Below are 22272 nucleotides of genomic sequence, written 5' to 3' on the forward strand. Positions count from 1 at the left end.
ATCATCATTTCAAGAGCACTGTATGTAAATGTATTGGTGTCCTGGCCTCTGTCATTCCCATTCATAACCAGCTGAGAGATATGGAAAAGTTACTTGCATGTACTTTCTACCACAGTCTTCAAACCAAAGCTGAATAAAATAGCACAGAAGACATTTCTGATTTTCCTCACTTAAGCTTTTCCTTTTGCATTTTCACAGTGAAAGCCAGTGCAATGCACCATTCCAGACTACAGTTACACTTCAAGTATTACAGACATTTTAAGAGTAGCAGCATCTCCTTATCACAGGCTTCACAATGAATTTTCATCATGTAGATAAGCAGCTAAAAGGTGGTTGAAAACCACTCAAAAGTCAGTACACATATTTTATCTTCTTCAGCTAAACTTCTTTCTTATGTTTACTTAGCAAAGTAGAAGATTTGGGGGCAGCGAGGAGGAATTGTCCTGCTTTGTATCTACATTACAGCACTTAGTACTGTGTTACACTCCTCTGTCATGCTACATCATAACCCCATGGATATGTATTCATTCCTCCATCACAGTTTTCTTCTTTCCCATTTGTGTTGAGCACTGTTTCCTCTGTGTGGTCTTAATTTCCTAACACCCTGAAATAAACCATGGCGTGAAATAAGTCACGTTATGTTTGATTTAGGAGATCATAAATTGAAATATGTATAATAGTAGCAAACAAATGATGGCAATTGCAGATTTCATCTGATCCTAAAAGAAACACTCAACTTTTAGGAAAAAAGTGTCCAGAGACAGCCTAGAAGAGCAGCAACCCCTCCTCCATGAGCTTTGACAACAGGCCATAGCTGCAAGATAAATTCACTGTCTTCTGTTTGCCACTGCAAGTGGCTGCTTGTAGTTGCTTGGTTACTTTTTTACAGTAACCCCAATTTTTTTTGAAATGTTGTCTTTAACACAGACATATTTTATGGGTGTGATAGAGATAGGAAAAAGCATTGCAGAGCCAAAAAATAAAGTTGCCCCATTTTTGGGAGATTAATTAAAGAACCACCCTGGAAAACTGGGCAGTTGAACATAAGCTCTAGGGTGCAGAACAGAAGAGTACATCCATCCTGATTTCCTAGTTCCCAGCTGTGTGTAGCCCTTATGTAAAACTGAGATAACGTGCAAAAATGACAAATTCCCATGGAAGAATAAGGGATATTCCAACACTGCACTCCCTCAAGGGCTCTGCTGGTTGTGGAGAGCTGATGAAGAACTGACACTATGGAGCAGCTCCTCCTCTGGCTTGTACCCTGCAGGACAATTCTGGATGCCAGTGGAACCATCAGCAAATGCTGCTGCCTGGGAAAGGAAATCGCCTGACACTGTACCCTGAGGATAAAAAAACTTTGGCTTTGTTAAGCCATGTATGTGTCTGTGTAAGAGAATTCCACAGTCAACAGACCTCCACTGAGAAAGCCCTGCCACCAGATGTTTAAATCCAGGGATTGTTAGTGCACCAGCTGATCCCAATTGCTGGGGGTGGCGGTGGAGGCGCTTTTGGCTCTGTCCTTTGAATTGGGCTGTTGTCTCCCTAGGTGGGGCTGTCATTTTAATAATAGATCATTGTATTTCCCAGCAGGAGGCCCACAGTCATGGGCCCGAGGAGGATGGGGAGAATTAAGCTCCTGTTTAATATTTTGTTGTTATGTCATATCTCACAAACAGCATTGTTTTACTCTATAGTCCATGGAGAGATCTCATGCTTAGGACTCATACAGAAGAAACAGAATTTTCAGATTTGCTTACACAGAAGATTTAGTTTATAAGCCTGTGCACGCAAAACATAGAGCATTTAGGAACAATGCCAGAGATATGACATGTTACAAAAAAAAAAAAAAAATAAAATAAAATAAAATCAGTGTATGTGTGGTCTAATGAATTGAATGAAGGTCTGGTAGCCAGGAACAATTCAATTCCTCTGCACTTAGCTCTACTGTGTGGCTAAATACAACATTTCAATTACAAGGCAGTTCTAATCCAAGCATCATATCACAGATTGTCAGGAGTTGAGAAAATCTTATTTATCAAAATGAATGCCAGTGTGATGAACTGATATGCATATTTGTATTCCCAACACTCAGGTGCATTTCTGAACAAATGCACAGGCAGCAAAGTAGGAAATGCACAGCCTGAATAGTTGAAAGTAGTGTATTGCCTAATGCTCACACTGAAAAAAAATCCAGTAAAAAGCTAAATTTACATATAAAGGAGCAGCTTTATACCTCCAAATACAACAGAGCAAATACTGCAGAAGCACAACCCCTCTACCATACCAGGATGCTTCAAGAACACGTCTATTATAGATCAGTTGAATTTGAAAAATACTGCTCTATAAATAGGTAGGTGATGTTGCCTCAGATTCAGTGCTGTTCAATTCCCACAGATTGCTATTTTTAAACACAACCTTACCTGCAAAACATGACATTTTCAGGAATTTATAACATTAGCATGCATATTCTGATACTTTGCATCTAACCTGTTCACAGATATTGACAACTGCAGTGTATAGTGCAGCTGTAGGGAAAACATTTATCATATGAACCATATGCTGCAATGTTCCTACTACACCTGGAGCACACAGTGTAAATTATATAATTTTCAGGAATCAAGAACTAAGATTCTACTGAAATCAAAGCTTAAGAAGTATGAATACTCTCACAGCCAAAATGTTTTCAAATATTTGACAGTAATTAAAGCATAACTCATTTTTTTTTCTATAAAGCATTGATAATCTTTAATTCTCTCTTTGTATAGATAAATAACTTATTTTGTTTCATTTTCTTTTAGCGTTCTTCATATATATATATTTTTAGTACACAAGTCAAAAGACAATGGAATTAAACAAATGAATGTCTTATTTACAACACTTAGGAAATACTATTTATGGATTAAAATAAAGTATAACTTGTCCAAGAGGACTTAATCCATTAAAGACATAGGAAACCAGCTTAATTTGTCAGAATGGCAGCCATTAACTCTGCAAGGTTATGCAAATACAGCAGATGATTGAGAAAGTGCAGGCCATCCCTACTGTGTCAAACTTAAAAAAAAAAACTCTGTATGAAATTGGCAGCAAACATATTTGTTGTGTAGTAAAGGTAGGTAAGGAAACACGAATGCTTTTGTCCTTAAATAGGAACGATTTAAGTAATTCCATAAATGTTGCAAAGTTTGTGAAATTATACAATTACTTTTGTTCCAAATGGCTTCTTGGTCTGTGAGGTTCCCTAGAGGGAGCAAAGCTTTTGAATCTCTTGACACTCTATCTGCTGGCATGTCAGCTGGTAATTGCAGTCCTATAGGAAGTACTTAAGCATAGGCTAAGGATAAATTTAGATAAATGAACAATTTTGCTAATGAATAATATTCCTGACATAGAAAACCTTGCATTTTAGAAGTATGTGATTTTCCTGACTCCATCAGGTCAATAAGTGCTTTTAAAAGCAGTAATTCCTGAACCTATTAGACAGCAGAAGGGGGTTAACTCACTGACAAATACAAAATGTGTGTGTGCACATTTATGTGTTTTAAGATGTAGACAGACACAGAAAAATTGACAAAGATCTTATAAACCTGATCTGAATAAACAAAATTCAAAAGTGAATCATACAGGTTTACAAGTCAGCATATCACTGTAATAACTTCAAGAGTGCATCATTGCTCTCTATTGTTGGTGTCATCTGGATCTTTCATGCTTAGAGACCCTTTCCTCTAAACATAGGCTGTGGATAATGACACAAAGAACTTGTGAAGGGACAGAGTGTGTCAGTTTAGGAAAGTAAATGAAAACCTTCATAAGAGATGCTGATAAGCATAAATGAGGTCATTAAAAGAAATACAGAAACATGTAACTCCACATGATCAGTCTTTAAGAGAGAGAGGAGAAAAGGAGAGAAAGAAGCACCCAAATCAATTTGAACAATAGGGTAACAGTCAGATAACCCAAACACACAGAAGATTACATTGTACAGAAATAAGATCATCATGATCTATTATGTAGCATTAGGGAAAGAGTCAGGCATAAATTTCATTACACTAAACACATGTGCAACCAGTTTTACAATTCTGCTTTTTGGTTGTTTTGCCTAGAACAATTTTTAATCCTACTTTTCAAAAAAAGCAGTTCACATAACCAGCCACATGATCCTAAATGATGACTACAAATAGCTTTGAGGTAATTGCTATATATTAGGCAGCATATGCAAACCAAAGGTCAAAGAGAAGATGAATTGTGAGAGAGTGCTTGAAGCAAGCTCTAGCTTTCACTGGGCAATTTCAGAAGGAAGACAGTGGGAACAAAGTTGTTTACATCCTCTGGGGTTTTTCAGTGCTAGAAACCCCCTTAGATAACTTTATCAGTTCCAGTTATCACTACAATTGAACAACCCCTAATGTACCTCTTGACCACTGACCTCTTCTTTCTATTTGTTGATCTCACTTTTTTTTTCAGCTTTTCCACAGCTACAAGAAAAAGAATCATTCTAAACCTGAATATTGGTGGATTTTTTTTTTTTCCTCAGCCTTCACTAACCCCTTTTCTATTTTCAGCTTCTGGAAAGGGCATTTCCTCCCACCTCAACTGACAACTTTGTTTTTGTTTCAACATTATACACACAAGTTAGAGTTCATGAACTTCTTCATGCTGTCAGGAAAAGACATCCTTGGATCACCTCTTCTTAGTTTGGCCCTAGCTGTGCATAACAGAATTTGCTACCCTAATAGTTCAGAATGCCCACAATATCACATGATCTACTAATAGTGCTGCTCTTACAACATGCACAAAAATCTAAACCATACAAGACAGTCCATCTCCAGCATACAAAAACCATTTATCAAACATATTTGTATCTTTTTCATCATCAAACCCTTAAATATACTGTTTACCAAAATAATTCAAGAAAAACTCTTCTTTATATTGATTTATTCCACTGCTCTCTCTTCCCCTGCCCCAAGAATTCAGTCTTCATATTCTGACTAACAACTATGCTTAAAAGGTAGAAAAAGATACAGAGCTATAGGAAATGCTTCTCTGAAGTTTCACTAATGAGGAAGCAGATCTTAGGGCTCTTGCTGCTATGGAGCTCATTTGTATTTTTTATGAGCTGATGTACTAGTGGGTAGAAAAGAGACAGACTCTTTCCTGGCAGATTAACCAGCCCTCTAAAGGTGCCTGCCATTAATTTCAGTTATTCATCTGCACATCTGTCTCTGCCCAACTGTGTCATGACTATTGCTTATTGCAGCTCACTTCATTTAATCAGGAGCTTTTCCCCACTGAAATTTGTCAGCCTGTTTTGTTGTATTACAAAATCTAAACTCTAGTTATAAACTAGCTGAAGATCAGATTACTCATTTCCACAGGTGGAAAAAAAATATTTAAAAAATCATCCCTGATACAGGAATTTTAAGGTAACAGTTATCTACCATGTTTATTCACCATGTTACTGACATGATGGCACCAACAGCTGGTACCTCTATTATTTTCTTAAGAAAACATGTTTTGCTACTCCCAGACTGTCCTAGCTGTGACTCTGAGGGAGCCAGTCACACTGCCAAAATCTCTGAAGGTCATATAGTTCAAACCCTCCAGAGACTCAAAATTTCATAGACAATTTCCCCTACCTTCCAAGGGAGGAAAAATTAGCTTGCACCAGATTTGAGACAAATACTTTTTTTCTCACTGGAGAGTGATTCCTTCTTTTTTGCCAAAGTTTATCCCTCTTATACATCTTAATAAATTAATGCCTTCACCCTCCTTTTTTTCACTTTGACTTCAACAACTGACTTTTGACTGTTACTACCACTGCAAAGTGTAGTACATCAACATTTCAGAAAGAATATACAGTACATGAATATGCAGTTCATTTGAGCTCAGCTCTTGTGCCAATACTACTTCCTTAACTTAGAGAATTAGAGAGTTTTCCAGGCTTTCCATAGATTGGGAAAGTAGGACCCTGGAACCTGCTGCTCTTCCCCTTGAGCCAGCAAAAACTCTTATCTATACAAACACAGGATTGGCACTACACTCTGTATTACCAATGCCTGTTTGGTTTGGATTCTGTTTTGGAGACTTCCAACCTGACTGCTTTGTGGTTCAACTGGTTCAGAAACAAGTGGTGTAGCAGCACTGGGATTAGAACACATTAAATAGTCTCTGTATGCATTTACATTGTTTTCATGTAAATTCCACATAGAAGAATTTATGGTCTTTCTCACCTACAAAAAATGCTCCAACCACAATGGTCAGTGTCAAAAGAATCAACTGGTACAGAAATCAGTTGATTTCTTCATAAGGCAAGATATCTGCTCTCAACATGAATCTTTTACCTGGTGGTCAATTAACCTGCCACTGCTCTTATCAATCTGAGGTTTAGTTACCTGAATGAATATAAATGAAGATTTTCTTTCTCACGTAGTCTTAATAGATACACCACAATGCTGAGTCTTCCAAATCGGGCTATTTTCCTTACACTTTCTTTAAAGCAACTCCCTGCTTGCTTTATGATAACAGAATAACACAGAAAAAACCCACAACCACTGCTAGAATTTGCCTGTGGATTACCATGTATCCAGTCTTTCAATATGTTTTTCAATATATTTTTATAATACCTAATAACTGTTTGGTCAAATTTGATTATTTGACTTAGATTCAGCTATTCTAGGTAGAAGCAGGCACACTGCAAAGCTCTAACCATTAGCAATTTCCCACAAATCCTGCCACACCACATCTCCTCTGTGCCACAGCAAAAGGAGCCACTTCATTCTGGACAAGAGGTAAAACTGTCAGAGTGCCTGGATCACTCATAGGGCTGACTTGCATGGGATCAAAGAAAACAAGCACCATAGGTGCACTTCTGCTATCTCAAAACTGAGCTACTTTTTAAAAGTGCAGAGTAGGAAAAAAAGCTGTTTCTTATAAAAATCAGCCTTCCTACCACCTGTGTCTGGGGTTTTTACAGGTCTTTCCAGAGACTGGGGTAGACAACTTTTATAATCAAATTTCAGCAAGGATGCACACCTACAGTCACCACTATTTAAAACAAGCTGAAAATTTAGTGGCTCAGTGAACACTTCTACAAGCAAACTGTTCTTAGACTACTTATAGAAGGCAATCTCAAAGATAACTGCAGATCAGCTGAAAAAATTAGTGTCTTATTTTAGTGAATATTATTTTAATTTTGAAGGTCTCAACAGATTTACTGTAACAGGATGTTAATATGAACATCCCTTCTAGAAAAGATTTTTTCTCCTTGTAGTCTCTTCTTGTTTCAATAATCATTACTGTGAACTGTGTGATGTGTGCCAGTGCTCAAGAGACTATTATTGTTTCATTTGATTTGGTTTATTGTGGCTTTTTAACCTGTTCAAACGCTGCAACTTTTGCCTGAGTCAAAACATGTGACTACATGAATTGCTATCCAGTGGCAGAATAAACATCTGGAATTGTTCTAGGAAAGCCCCAGTTGGCACTGCCCTGTCACAGGGACCATCCCAATGACACACAATGCAGAGAACGTTCTGGAGGCACACAGGAATTGTTGTGGCTGCCTCGTGTTTTATTGATCACAGCTGCTACAAATTCCATCTGAAGATGTTAACAACATGCCCAAGGAAAGGGAATCCAAGAGGTGTTTGAGTCAGGACTGAAACAGAAAAAACTTTAGAACTGGGGAGAGTAAAATCCTCAATTTAGGAGAAGCTCTGTGCTAAAGGAACAACATCCAAGTGTCTTAGTGAATATTGGAACCCTCCTTTTACAGGGATGTTCTTTATATTACATTTCTGACAAGTAAGTTAAAACCATGAAAATAAAGTTGCAATGTATCATAAATATAAATAGTTTCAGACAATGCTGTATGACTACCAGTAATTATGTATTTAGCTTGGGAAAAAAAAATATATGGAATTCATACCATGGTGGGGAGATCATGACAATGGCCCAGTTTAGAATTCCTAGGGTGTGTCAAAATACTTTATATTCTCTTTACAAACTTTTACAAATTAAAGTAGTGGCACTATGCCTTTCTTAGGGTATCACTTGGACCAAATGGTAAATGCTGTCCCTCCACTGCATTTTCAGAAACCTGGGATAACAAAAGTGATGGTCTCCATTTTCTGACCAAACAAAACTACTTTTGACATGTTTAATGGATATAGATTTTCAAATGTGTGAAAAACTTGTAAAACCTTAGAGAGATTAAAGCAATTGTCATTAAATCAGCTTTAATTCACAAAACACCAACGATTCTGTGAAGCTAGTGAAAAGGTAAAAGAAGAAGAATATTTCTTAGAGGAAAAATCAGTAATATTGCTGCAACTGAACATTAAACTTACATAAAAAGAATTAAATTTTATTGAAGACATATATAGTTCAAACAACAACAAGATTTTTAGCGTCCACAGCTTGTTACTCTCTCTTTTCCTAAATAAAAGCAATCATGCTTCCATTTATAATGTCATTTAAAGCTTGCTATTTTCTAAAGATAGATAATAGCCTTTCAGTGTTAAAATACGTATTGTTCAAAATCTCAGAGAAAAAAAAAACAAACCCACCAGTTCTACTCTAAAAGAACAAGCCATTTTTCTACCTCAAATGAGAATTTATCCTCACAAAACAGTAAAATCAATTTTAAAATTGTGGTGAAAACCATCTGCAATGAAGCAAAGAATGAATGCTACTAATCTAAAAAAATAAAGGATGGACTGGTTTTCGGGAAAAGAAATTTCTTACATTTAAGTTAGCATTTTCTTAATTAATTTTATTTGTAAACAACTCTTGAAATTCAGTACACCATTTGTTGCTAAGATTACTGTGTCTTTTTCCTAATTGTGTTCTAATACTTTGAACAGAAATAAAGCACTGTAATTTACCTCTCACAATGTAATTTGAAGTTAGTAAATATGAAAGGCTATCACCTAAAATAAAATGTGAGCTCATGAAATTATTAATTCCTTTAGCTGGGTTTATTAAACCCTTCTTTAAGAGTTACAAATTATTCTTTAAATGAATAAAATTTTAGAATTGTTCAGCATTTTTGAAAAAATTATTCTTAGAGTGTTTGATATTGGTACCTACCATTCTGCTTTGACTTTCCAGAGCACCACTGAACCATTTGAGAGGCAATGAAATAATCAACATTTCTTTTGATCAGTAAAATTCTATCCTCCATTCCACGTTCATTTTATGATGCCCTTAGATGCCCACATCAAGGGTTATGATAGAAATTATGCACACTTTCCCAAAAAATGCCAAAATGTTGAATGTTCTCCATCAGACTCCTGAGCAACTCAAAAATATGCCTAAATTTTTTTCTTCAGACCTTCCTTCCCCAGAGGAATGACCACTGTGAAAAAAACAACTTTAATTCTATTTACATTTTAAAAAACAGCCCTCCCCAAACAAAATCAACAACAAAAAGCACAGTTCCCCAGGGCTGTCCTTCAGCAGGGGGAATCAGCATGCATTACTTTGGAGCAATACTTCTGCCTGCTTAGCTCTTTAGTATATAAAGTCACTTCATCAACTCAATTATTTCTTTTTTTTTCCCTGTTTTTTCCCCCAAAGTAACTCTAAACTACTCTAAAACACCTTCATTAGAGAAATGATTCAACAAGCAGTGCTGCAAACCATGGAAATGTAAAAGCTGTTAAAAATGTATTAAATGCTGTCCATGCCACAAGGGTACTGGTGTAAAATGACCTGAAGTTTAAAGGCTCCCTATGAAGGCAGAACAGTATCTGCTCTGCTTCTCCTAATGAATAACAAATGGGCCTTCACAATTCATTTAGCTCACTACAAGCTGCCATTACAACCCATTCTGTTTTTTTAACTTCGTGGTAATGGATCATCTTGCCTGACTCTATGTCATCTTCTTGAGGGTCACCAAAGGTATGTAACTCCACTCTCAATAATGAAAAAAAGGAGGAAGGAAAAAGAGATATGACAAATTTTGACAAAGCACCGAGCAGTCCGTTCTGATATACTGTATCACACAGTGAGGCTCATACTTCCTACACAAAAATGCTTCCTGAGCTGTAAAGAAAGTCAGAAAATCACTGCAGTCCTCAAAAGGATTCTGTTTTTCAATTAATAACTAAAATAAAACAATACCTGGGAAATATTTCTTTGGCTTTCTATTTACTCTCTCTTGATTTTTGTATGCCCTAAAATATAATCTGAATCTGAGCATTTAAAAAAGACCACGAATATTTATCTTTATTTCACAGATATTTAGAAACATGCTCTATGTTGCTATGGACAATTAGCCTTTTATCCAATTTTAGCTGGTAGTTTAACTCACTCACCCTAAGGTTTTAATTATCCCCTCAGTCTGCATGCTCAGGCCTCAATTCCTGCAGCTGGAAATCTGCCTCAGTGATGTTATAACCTTGTTAATGTAACAAAAGAGGAGTTTACTTAAAACTGTACTGACTGTGGACTTAAGCCAAATTTACTTGAAAGAGGAAAGAGACTGTCAAAAATCCTACAATAAACACAGAAATGCAGTTCTTTCATAACCTTCACCTTAATTCATATAGACAAGCAATTTACATGTAAGTGGATTCATATGGCCTGTGAGGGGCCTCCTCTCTGGAGCTGGACTATTCTCCATACCCTTCCCTCCTCTTGAACAAAAAAAGCTCCAACAGCTCACTTTACAAAAATGGCAGAGTATCTGCAATCTTTTTTAATCACAATAAAACATAATTAAGATAAACATTTATAAAGCTAGTCAGTATCAATAAAGGCAGCGTAATTCTACAAAGCAAATTTCACATAAGTTCAGCTAGTCCTTTGTCAAATACATATTTAAATTCAATAAAGGTTTTATTTGAAAAGTGGAAACTTGTACTAATGAGGTAATAGTTACATTAGCCTTAAGTGAAACTTGGTTGTCAGATACTGATATCCCCTTTTCATTTAGTTGCTAAATTACAAGAGGGACTTCCTAAACTCATCTGTTAATTAGATTCATTTTTAGACCAGATACTCCCAAAAAAACCTACATTAGACTAAACAAAACATCACAGTATTGAAGTGTTGAAGGGAGACTATTCTGAGAGAAAAGATTATAAATTCTATTTCTTAATAGAATTGTGAAAATCCTGTACATAAATTTCCTTCCTGATTGGATCCCTGTAGTACTTTTATAAGAGAGCAGTGGTACTGGGTGGGATGCACAGACACAAGAACCAGGAACAGTGGTTTCATTTCAGCAGTTTTCTATCAATTCTTACAAAGTAATCCAGGTGGGCACAGAGGGTAATGGGCACCCAAAACAAAACTGGAAAGCAGTCAAGTTTGTTTCATGCCTGCTGCAAGTTTAATCATTTTTCATTAGGTGAAAAGCCTTTTCTTTTAAGCTCCTGAATGTCAGAGCATTTTCCACTCTGCTAAGAGGGTATCAGGTTGCTGGATGTTAGATGATCATCTACCCTGCTTCTTGGGCTTCTACTCTTTAGGTGTTTCATAATAATCCCTGCTTTTTGCTACTGAATAGTCCCAACACCAGCTCCTGCTCTAAACTTCACAGACATCAATTGCTCACCTTTTGTTTACTGACCACACAGAAACTTCTCAAGGTAGTCATGCAAGAGCTGGATGAAGTTCTCCAGCTCTTAAAAAGTATTCACAAGTTAGCAAAATGACAGAATTTTGTATTTTGGGGCTTTTATAGTGGGGTTAATGTTCCTTTTAGTTTAAAAGCTCTCCCTATCAGCTGCACTTAACCAGCCTCTGGGATGCAGTTTGCCATAACATGCAGACAGGTGACCATAACTACCACAAAGTCCCCTCACACAAAAACCCCTTCCTTTGACATTTTCTACTCAGTACCTATCTCTGTTCCCTAACCATAATAAAGGCAAGAAGGTTTGGAAACCAAAAAGAAAAAAATAGAATATTTTAGTAACTGTCTCTGTCAGATCAATCTACATTTCACTGTTGCACCTAGCAGATGAAAATCATGAAAGCTGGTTTGCAAATTATGCAAGAAATTTTTGGGGAAGCAGAGAAGAATAATCCATCACAACTAGAATGATTTTAGCAATATGGTCATCATCAGAGTCCTGTGTGGCCTAATTTTGGTCAGAGCTGAATGCAACAATGATAAACTACATGTTTGAGGTAGGAGTGGTTAGAAACCAGGAAGAGTTTAACCACAAAAAAGTGTTTTACATTTCTAATCTAAGCCAATAAATCACTGTTTCCCCTTCAGTATCTGCACATTTACAGAAACTGGAAGGGTTTTGAGAAAATTATTAAATATGAGGGGAAAAAAATCAAACCTTTCAATTGCATCCCCCCATAAAACTCTTAGTACTAAAATGTAACACAATGAGCACAGTACTCTGACTAAAGTAATGCAAGCTCCTCTACAAAAGTAACATTTATCTTTACCAACAACCACAAAATCTTTCTCTAAAGACATTCTGTGTAAGTTTGCACCATCACCCAGCTTTTGTTTCACCTTGAAAAGGTTTGTCTATTCAGTTGAAGCCACTTCATCCTAAGGAAGCATTCCAAGGTGTCCTTTTAAGGGGATGTTTGTGCTGGACAAAACAGCTTGACTATAGGACTTAGCACAGACTTACTCGTACTTTCTTAAATAGAGGTTTTCTTTGCTGAGATACCTTGGTACTCTGCACAAGAGCATGGGCTTAGCCAGCTTTGTTCACAGTCAGAGAAAATTGAGATGAGCTCATCCTGATTTCTACTGTTATCACATAACTCATGATGTGTTAGTCTCTGCTAAACAGCAACACACACTGAAAAGAGAGGTGCTGTTCCTTGAGAAGGTACTGCTTTAGCATATTTGTGTGCTGTGTCATATTTTACAAATCCTATTTGAAGAATTATCTTTTTGCTGCAATGTTTTCATATTCACGTTGTTCAGATAGCATTGACAGTCATAATGTCATGCATGCTTTTATTATAATCTTGTTTATTATAGTTATGATGGATGGGAACCCATTATACCTGGCACTGTATTGTCTTGTCAGGGCCACAATCAGTAATCCAGACATGGCTCAGTGGGAGGGCACAACCACCACCACAAGTGTGTCTCCTCCTCCAAAAGCCACATTTTTTTACTCATTTCAAGAGAGAGGTACAGACCTCTAGGAGGATTTCACAGGTGTCACTATATGAGTTAAATGAAAGAGTAAATTTTACTTACAGCCTTACAGGCAGCAGGGCTGCCCTGTGAGCTCACACCTCACAAAGCACAAGAGAAGGCACATGAGTGAACCATCAGTGAACCCTCTTGGAAAAGAGAGCACAAGACTTCAAGCACACCTTGCACCTTACTACACGACAGAACTAAGGAATGGGAATTTAGATGTGTTTTTCCACAGCACTGAGAGAAGTACTTGTTTTCCTGGGGGCATGGGGGAGACTAAGGAAGCAAAGGAAGAAGGTAACAGTGGGTTTACTTTGCAGCACTTTAGGAGTAATGGGAAGGCAGAGCAAGCTAATCAAACCTTTCCCTTGTGCTGCTAAGAAAACTGCTCCTGTTTGATTGCTTCTGACTCTGTCTTGACTTTATAAGACCTTTTCCTTTTAATAGATAACATGCATTTCTAAGCACATTTTGTATATTGCATTTTTATACAATATTGAAGAATAATTCACCTGTTCAGTTTAAATGATCCATACCTTTAAAATTCCTTTGGATATCCATCTTCAAAGACCTGAATTTACATTCAGCATTTACATTTAGTTCAGCATTATCCCACTGGGGACACCTTCAGCTCATAATTCCTATCATAGAATTGCATGGCCTGCTTCTCAAGTATGCAAGATTTGCCACTTGAAAGAGGAAAAAAAAAAAACTTAAAACTCTGACCCATCATGTTTTGAGGTTTAAAATGCAGAAACATCTGCTCGAATCATATTGAGCTGGCCAAGGTTAGGAACATGGGAGTCTGCAGTTGATCAGTGCTGCCCTAGGTGTCAGGGAGGCCAATGGGAATTACACTAAGAGGGTTTCAGTAGACAAGGGTGTAATTCAGTCAGTTTAAAAAATCCATGAAACAGAAGCCTAACTTTTCCTTTCTTTTTTTTTGTGATTTTTTTGTTGTTGTTGTTGTTTTTGTTTTTTTACTTTCAGCCTCCTATTCCTTCCTTTCTGACTTTTGAGCCATTTGCTCTTTTGAGTGCATTATCAGAAGTGGAGGGCTCTACATTCCCATGCTAGCTGAACTTCAAAACAAATGCCATCCTAATATTTTTTACCATCATTAATTTTTTACCTAAGAGAAGCATTTTTAAGGTAAGTTTAAAACAAAGTATATACAGCTAAATCACAACTAGATCACTAATTGCAGGGTACAATCTTTTATATTCCTTATATTTTCTAACATTGCAAATAAAGAAGTTGTGCAATAGAAATCAGACAAAAAATGTTTAGATTGTAGATAGCATATTCACTTTATCTAGAAGTTAAGATTGCTAAACTGCTCAGTAATTTAAATTCAGATAAAAATAGCAAGCTTCCTTAGAAAATTTTAATCCCTAATATATTCATACATAAAAAAAAGAAAAGCCTTTTAATTTAAACAGATTGATTTAAAAGGAAAGGGGAATAATGGAAAAAGTAAAGGCAATGATTTTGGACTGCAATTGTTTCTTCAAATTTTCATTCACATTGCAAAAGGCTGGAATACTCTGCATCTCCACATCCTTCAAGCAGTTGGAAACACCTGTAAACCTGAAACACTGTTAATCCTGCCTGTCTTCTTAGTGGTTAAATCACTAGAGAATGTCATGTAACTGTCATATCTCACTTATAACCTGCACTTTAAACCAATCATTTTGTCACTTACATCACCTTGTAAATCCACTTATACACGATATGGCAACAGAAGGCACAAAAGGCCATTCAAAGTATGGCCATTGATTTTTCCACATTCTATTAGTGGACTTAATATAACCAAATATTTTTTTATTTAAAAAAAAGGTGGGGGGGGGGAGTTAGAAATCATCACTAAATGTGTTTCAGTGAAAGTGAGCAATATGGGAGGAAAGAGCTGATACTAGAGAGATAGATAAATTTTTGGAACAAAGGCCAAGAACAACAACCAAAGAGTATAAAAAAATCCATAGAGCCAGCCCTTGTCTATGAATTTGTTTAACCCCTTTTGGAATCAGCTGATGTCTCTGTGGAAGCAAGTTTCAGGTCACCAACCAACCACTGCACAAAGCAGCACTTCTGCCTTCCAAATGATCACTGATTAACTTCAGCAAGTGATCTGGCCAAACTCTACACTGAGTTTATGCCTTCCTTTCTGCTTCTTCAAACATATCCTCCCCCTGCCTTACCCTCCCCAGAGTCAGAAGTCTTTTAAGCATCTCCCTCATAAAGCAGCTGCAGGATCCCCTTGATCTCTCCACCATTCATGTCCTGGGGAAAGCCCTAAATCCCTGAAAAGTATTGCAGAATTTGCAATACAAAATGTGTTGGAGCACTGACTGCAATTGTTCTATTGAGGCAAGTACCAGAATGGATAAAGAACAATGGCAACAAAACTGGAAAGCAAAGTGCACTCCTGAGATATAGACTGGGAGTGACCATCAAATTCTCTGGCCTGTCAGGTGCCTCAAATCACGTGGATCAAAGGAACCTGAAAGATCACTTGTACAACTAGAGACAAAAATCCTTCTGAAATGAAGAAAACAAGCCAGACTTGGTTTTTAGGCCAGAAAAATATGTTTGTTATTATAACCATAATATGCATTGTCTGGAATATGTTTGAACTAGTGGTTTTTCTCCAGACAATGCCTCTTGTGACACAAGCACTGCTACCTTTCCATAATAGAAAGATATTGGCTCCCTGGAAAGACTTAGAAAAGTTTGCTACTGCCCTCCCCACTGTCTACAGGGGACAAGAAACAGTGGGAGAGGACCCAACTTCCTTTACTTAGATACTGATATCAAAGTAGCCTAAAGCCAGCCTCTCATATCACAGTTTGTAGAAATCCTAAACTGATCCTACTAACCTTCAATAGCAAGTGAAAACCTATTTTGAAACTAAATTTTGACCTTAAAAAGAACAAAATTAAGAAATTTGTTGCCCACACTGATGAAATTTCAATTATGAATCTCATAGAATAAAATAAAAGTATCTGAATATTGGAGACTCTCAGATAAATAGGAACTTGGTGACACTCGTGTCTTTAAGAGAAGCACTGACAAGTTAACAGCTCACTCATTCCATTCTCACAGAGAGAAACATTTTATTGCTTAGAGCCCCTTCTTTGTTTACAAAAGAAAAACATCTTTTCATTTTAGTCAAGAAAGCTTCTGTTGCAGAGAACAAAGCCTTCATTTGGCCTTCTCTAATCTTTATGGTGTTTGCAAGTTGGTGTCAAAAATGTTAGTCAAGGCATGCTGTGTTACAGGTCTGTGGGGCAAAAACAGCCACAAGAGGCTTTCCACCCAAGTTAGGAGACCACATTACCATTCTAACTACTTCCTATGGAAGTCACAGTTGTATCAACATCCTGCTGTTTTGTTTGTATTTAACTTGGGATATGACTCTCTACACTCCCAGCATGAATCCTACAATTAAATTGAAGCAGTCCACAGGTTACTAAAAAACAGTCTAGTGTTCTGCATTTGAAATGGTACAGTTTTTGAGATAATCAACTTGCTATCTGAACATGTTTATAGAATACGTTGCCACAGCTGAAACAAGTCAAAATAATCTTTCTAATAAAATTATGAAAAAATAGTAAACTTCTTCCTGAAAACTATTTTTTCTTTACAGTTATTTATACACTTTACAGCTATTTATACACATTCTGTTATCTAACCTATTGAGTAAAGACATGTTAAAGAATTCACATAAGAGAAATATCATGGATATCCTTCTCCAAATATAAGCTGAAATACAGCTGGAAAAGCAGAAATAAAATGTTCTTCTTTCTATATTAATAATATAAGAAATGTGAGCCTTTTTGTGTTTGTTTAAACTTGAAAGAGACTCATTTAATGTCATATATCCACTACTGCTCATTCTGTAGAACTAGAATTATTCCAAGGAAGGTATTGGCAGTTTTTATACTATACTAGCATTTAAAAAGGAGCCTAAACTAAGTAACCTTGCCCACACATTTTAGTGAAACACCTCAGGTTCCAGTGTAAGGAAGAGACCTGATTATTTCCCTTCCTGCTTTCCTTTTGGAAAAGATGGGTGCAGAGGAAAGCTCTGCCTGGCTGTAACACAGAAAGCAGGTGGGTCTGCAGGGAAAACATCCTTTTAAGTAAACTACTTTTAAGTGAGTTCCACACATTTCAAAAATCAGTTCCAGCTCTTAATCACTTTGCCAGTTTCTCTTACCTTCCTATATTCCTTTCCTCATCCTTCATACTGTATGGAAGAATAAAAAATAAAAAAATTAACTTCATGACTACATGGAACTAGAGTCCCTGCAATTTCATCAGGAATTTTCCTGTCCATGAGTGCCATGCCTCTGGCCTGTGCTTGCCCTGAACAGGTGAATTGCATACATAATTACTCTGAAACATTCCAGATGCACTGGATTTACTACTCACACAGAGATTTCAGAAGCACTTTTCACTATTGCTGTATCCACAGCAATGAGGAAGAAACCACTCTCCTGTGGGTGTCAGAACCTCTTAGGGTTGAGCAATTAGGACATAAATAAAGGCAAACATGTTGAGTTCCCTCCCCAGGTGTCAGCTTCAGATGGTGATGGATGGAAATAGTAATAGGATAATGTAAGGCAGGGACATGAGCTGATTTGTCCAGGTGCTGGAAACACAACCAGATAGATTCTCTGCACATCCAGTGGCTCTTGTCAGAGCTGAAACTCCTGCTGAGCTGCTACACAGATGTGAAATCCCCAACTTCTACTCCAGTAAAATTTATAGATGGAAAAAAGGGGTATGTCTACAGAAAACCAGATGAATGGTAAACTTTCTTATACTTCTGCCACTAGTACTTCATAAAGCATTTTGACTTCCGTACAAATTCTGACTCTTTAGTTTTCCATTTTACACAGGGTTTCCCTTAGGCTGTGACCCACTGACTTCCAAAATCCATTCATAGTCCCTCTTCATCCCTGCAATCTGCTGCAAAGTCCACTGGAGGACATTTGTATGCTTCCCCATGGCAGCTCTTGCTGCCCAAGGCAGGAGGGCAGCCAGAGCAGGTGACAGACAAGGGGACAAAGCACATTCTCCTCCCACCAGGACAAGCTCCCTCCTCACCCTGGAGCTGCTCATCTCAAACCAAGGTCCTGCACCCAAGACTGGCATCTAGTGGCAAACCAAGTGTCCCAAACCAAGTGTCCCCTCCTTGGCTGGCAGAGCAGCTGAACCACTGACCCAACAGGCAAAGGGCGCTCTGGGTTCAGCACTTTGCGCAGAGTGCCAGCTGCTGGGACTAAATGCTTGGTGGAAAAAAATATTTTATCCCCTTCTTCCACAATTATTTCATCCCTGATTGTACACAGGTGCTGTTAAATGAATAAATCTGCTGGGGGGAAAAAAAGCACTATTATTTTATTATTACTTTATTATAAAGGAAGGGATGTTTAATTTTATGCTGTCACTGTAAGAAAGTTTACGGCAAAATCAAACTTAAAATATGTTTTTTGGACAGCACAGTAAAGTTCTATTTTTGTTACTGAATAAAATAACTAGTAGCTGGGCTTTTCTTATGAGATCTTTAATGCTTCATTACTAATCATCTGATTTATTTCACATAAGGGAAAATATATTTTCTTCTGGAAATTTGCAGTGAATTTCAGGGCACAGTCAATTACAACAAAACTGATTTAGCAATACCCACAGGTGATGGCATGAACTCTATTAAAGGCAAGGAAATTGCCTTTCAAATTCTTGGCAAGAATTCTGAAACCTTCAGAGCATTGAGTATGCTGAGTTAACAGAGGAAACACTCAGTAATTAACAACTAAATCTCAAAAATTAAAACTTGTCAGATCTTCAGGTCAAAACATGAAGTTTGGTATTTTGGGGGATTAATCACATGGCCACTCATTAAGTGCAGTGTTTGCCACACGTAACTAAGTCACTGAAAGATTATCAAATTAATGCAAACTACAATGAAATATTTTCTAACCTTGTATTTAAACAATAAGTAGAGTAAACATCACAGAAAATTAACTTAAAGATTTTCAACCAAGAAAACACTAATTTTTGATAACTAAGTTCAGGGAGAGCTTGGGTGTTGGAGTTTTGTGTTTCCTTTTTAACTTTAAGAGGTTGCAGTTGAAGATAAAAAACATACAGTTTAAAACTTGAACTTACAAAAAGAGTGACAATCATTTTTATACCTTTCCCACCACATGCCATTAGACTTTCTTTTATGACTTTTGGCTCTCCAGGTCAAACTTTATATCTTCCAAAGGGAAAATAATTTTGACCATTTCTAAAAAGATGATCTGTCCCATGGAGCAAAACCCACTTTCCATGAGGGCAGGCATTTATTTCACATATATATATATATAAGGCAATTTTAATATTATATAAATACTCATTCATCTATCTATACAGCTACCTAATTTTGTTACAAGCAGGTTTATGAGTTTTGGAAGGAACCACCACACAGGAAAGGAGATCTGTATGAAAGCATTGTGGTCATGAAAGTATGCTGAACAAATATGGCATTTCTGAAACATCTGACAAATCTCCACCACATCACAGTGCTGAAACTTCTCCTGCCCTCAAGCTCTTCATGTTACAAAATGAATAAGCTTTTCTAGGCAAGCCTTGTGAAACTCTCAGGAGGTTCTGCTCCTACTTGTGGACTCTCAGAAAACAAAAACAATGTCTGGAAAAAGAAGTCTTAGGATATATTTCTAACTACCATATTTAAAGCTCAGGCCAACTGAAATATTTCTATGGATGATAAATACATTATTTAAAAAGCATTACCATGGCTTCTGTCACACCATTCAATAGAGAATTTTTTTGAAGTATCACTTACTAAAAATAAAAAAGTGCATTGATTTTTGTTTTATGCTCAGAGATAGAAAGAGCACAAAGCAACAAGACAATAAGACAAAATGATGGATTTGAACACATGCTGCATTTTACTGTTAACATGTATGCATAACTTCCATTAATGTCACTATGAGTTATGTGTGCACTGCTACAATAATATGACCATAACAAAAATATTTCCTCCAGAACTAATATAGTAATATTTTTAATAGACATTTTGAAAAAAAACACATATTCAGAAATTAACATGCAAATGCGACTCCTTCTTCAAACTTATATTTTTAAAAGCTTTAAAATAAAACTTATTTTTTCATAAATTATCATTAAATTAAAAAAGAGTTGATTTTATCAGATTAACTTTCATTTAATGGGTACTTACCTTGTTTCTAGTTCAAAAAGACCAACCAGATATGAATAAGATTAGGTTGCTATCCATTTTTATTCAAAACTTCCACAAATAACCAAATTTATATGGGAACAAGTAATGACAATTGAAGAAATTATCTAAAACTGACAATTGATTGTGGCCAGTAAATTAAGATGGATCTTGACAATGACAGCCAGATGGGCCTAGAATGCAGAGTTATGGTTGGAACTTGAACATAATATAAGCATAGGAAATCATCATGAATGTTCTTAAACACACACTTCATGCCTATTTAACTGGAAATTTGTAGCAAAAATGTAATCACTCAATATTTAATTTATAAAATTATAAATAGAAATTACGGTAAATGCTTCAAATTAATAAATTACCTTTAAATGCCAGAGATAAAACACCATTTTTAATATATTATTACAACAAAGAATTATCATTATTCTGTCTCCAGATGTCTGGGTCCTAGCTAACATCTAAAATCTGTTTGTGAGAATATCTTGTTCATTTTTCAAAAAACAATATCAAGTATTTTGTCATAATTCAGCAGTTTTATAAACTTTGCTTCACTTATTCCAGTATGCAATTGCAAAATTTGCAAAACTTTATGAAATCCATTTATCTGATTATTTCCCTTCCTTTAAAATGCAAGGATAACTATAACAATTGACCTGAAGTTATATATGGCTTCCTCCCTCAAAAAAACTGTTTCAAAACTACAACAGTGAATTTTCTTTGTTGAATATAAACTACACAATTACCAGCCTAGCCAAGTCATAGCAGGTTCACCCTTTTTGTCAACTTTAGAGATCATGCCAGAGCTTTAATGCCCCATAATTACAGATATTTACTTTTCTTTGCATGGAGGAAGTTAGATTTAAATTCTATGCCTCTCTTCCTTCTTCTTTCTGAACACATATACACAGTGATGATAAAGTGCATGCAAAAACTGTTTTGTTAGTTTGGGGATGGCTTTAACCAACTCAAAGCAATAAGTTTTGCATCATCAACAGAAAGCTGGTAACTCCCTTCCCTTGAATGTGACACTGGCAGAGAGTCCAGCATTGCATTCCCACTGAGAGATGGGGCTTTAGATTCTCAGTTTCTCATAGAAGTTATACAGTGCTGATATTTTATTTGCATGCAACAAAGGACAACTTACAAAAGATGTTTAGTACTTCTAAAATGAAGACTTTCACACTTCTGTGCTTTTAAGACTTTATGTCCTTTGATTCAGACTTAAATATATGAAGAAAAAAAAATAAAAATAGCACCCAAAGAAACCCATCAAAAGTTTCTCCTACAGAAAAAGTATTTTCTTTTCTTTCCCTAGAAATTAGAGAAATCAAGGTACTTACTTCATTTCTAGAATTTCTTCCAGCTGTTTCCTTCGCTCTATTCTCAGGTTAGCCAGATGTGCTTCTTTCTCAGCCAAAGATTGCTGTGTTGAGGCAAGTCGGGCTTTGGTAGAATCTAATTCTTGTCTAGTCTTTTCCAGTGCATTCATCAGCTCTTCTACCTAAGAGAGAGGACATTTTCAACTCCATATTCTTTGCAACAAGAAAATATTCAATCCATATAAATACAGGATGCGGGAAACACACTAAAGGAATTATTTTCTGTAAATGGCTGTTCAAATCTCTTCCTATAATAACTGTTTTAAAAATAACAGTGGTGTTTCAAAGCCCAAAAACAAAACAAAAAAACCAAACCCTGAAAGTCTCCATGAATCCATTGGTAATAAAAAATATTTATACTAAATAGAACTAACACAGGTCATCAGAAACCTATTTAACCTGGGCCACAGCCACCATACACAGATACCATTTATAAATATGTCCTGCACCATTTCTATTATTTAAATTCAGGGTGGTAGTAACTCATCATA

The 22272-nt window shown here is 36.4% G+C and overlaps 1 protein-coding gene across 4 annotated transcripts in view; it reads right to left on the bottom strand.

The window, feature by feature from the left end:
- The window catches only part of ERC2 (ELKS/RAB6-interacting/CAST family member 2), a 400862-nt gene that overhangs the window by 173323 nt on the left and 205267 nt on the right, over positions 1-22272 (bottom strand). For all 4 annotated transcript variants that reach the window (XR_013775763.1, XR_013775764.1, XR_013775765.1 and 1 more), the window contains one exon: positions 21743-21903. Coding sequence is in view for 1 of the 4 variants with exons in the window: in XM_079317392.1 (XP_079173518.1) it covers positions 21743-21903 (161 nt within the window). In the remaining 3 variants the exon portion in view is untranslated. The remainder of the gene's footprint in view (positions 1-21742; positions 21904-22272) is intronic.

The sequence above is a fragment of the Erithacus rubecula genome, assembly GCF_903797595.1.
Source record: "Erithacus rubecula genome assembly, chromosome: 13".
Classification (NCBI taxonomy): domain Eukaryota; kingdom Metazoa; phylum Chordata; class Aves; order Passeriformes; family Muscicapidae; genus Erithacus; species Erithacus rubecula.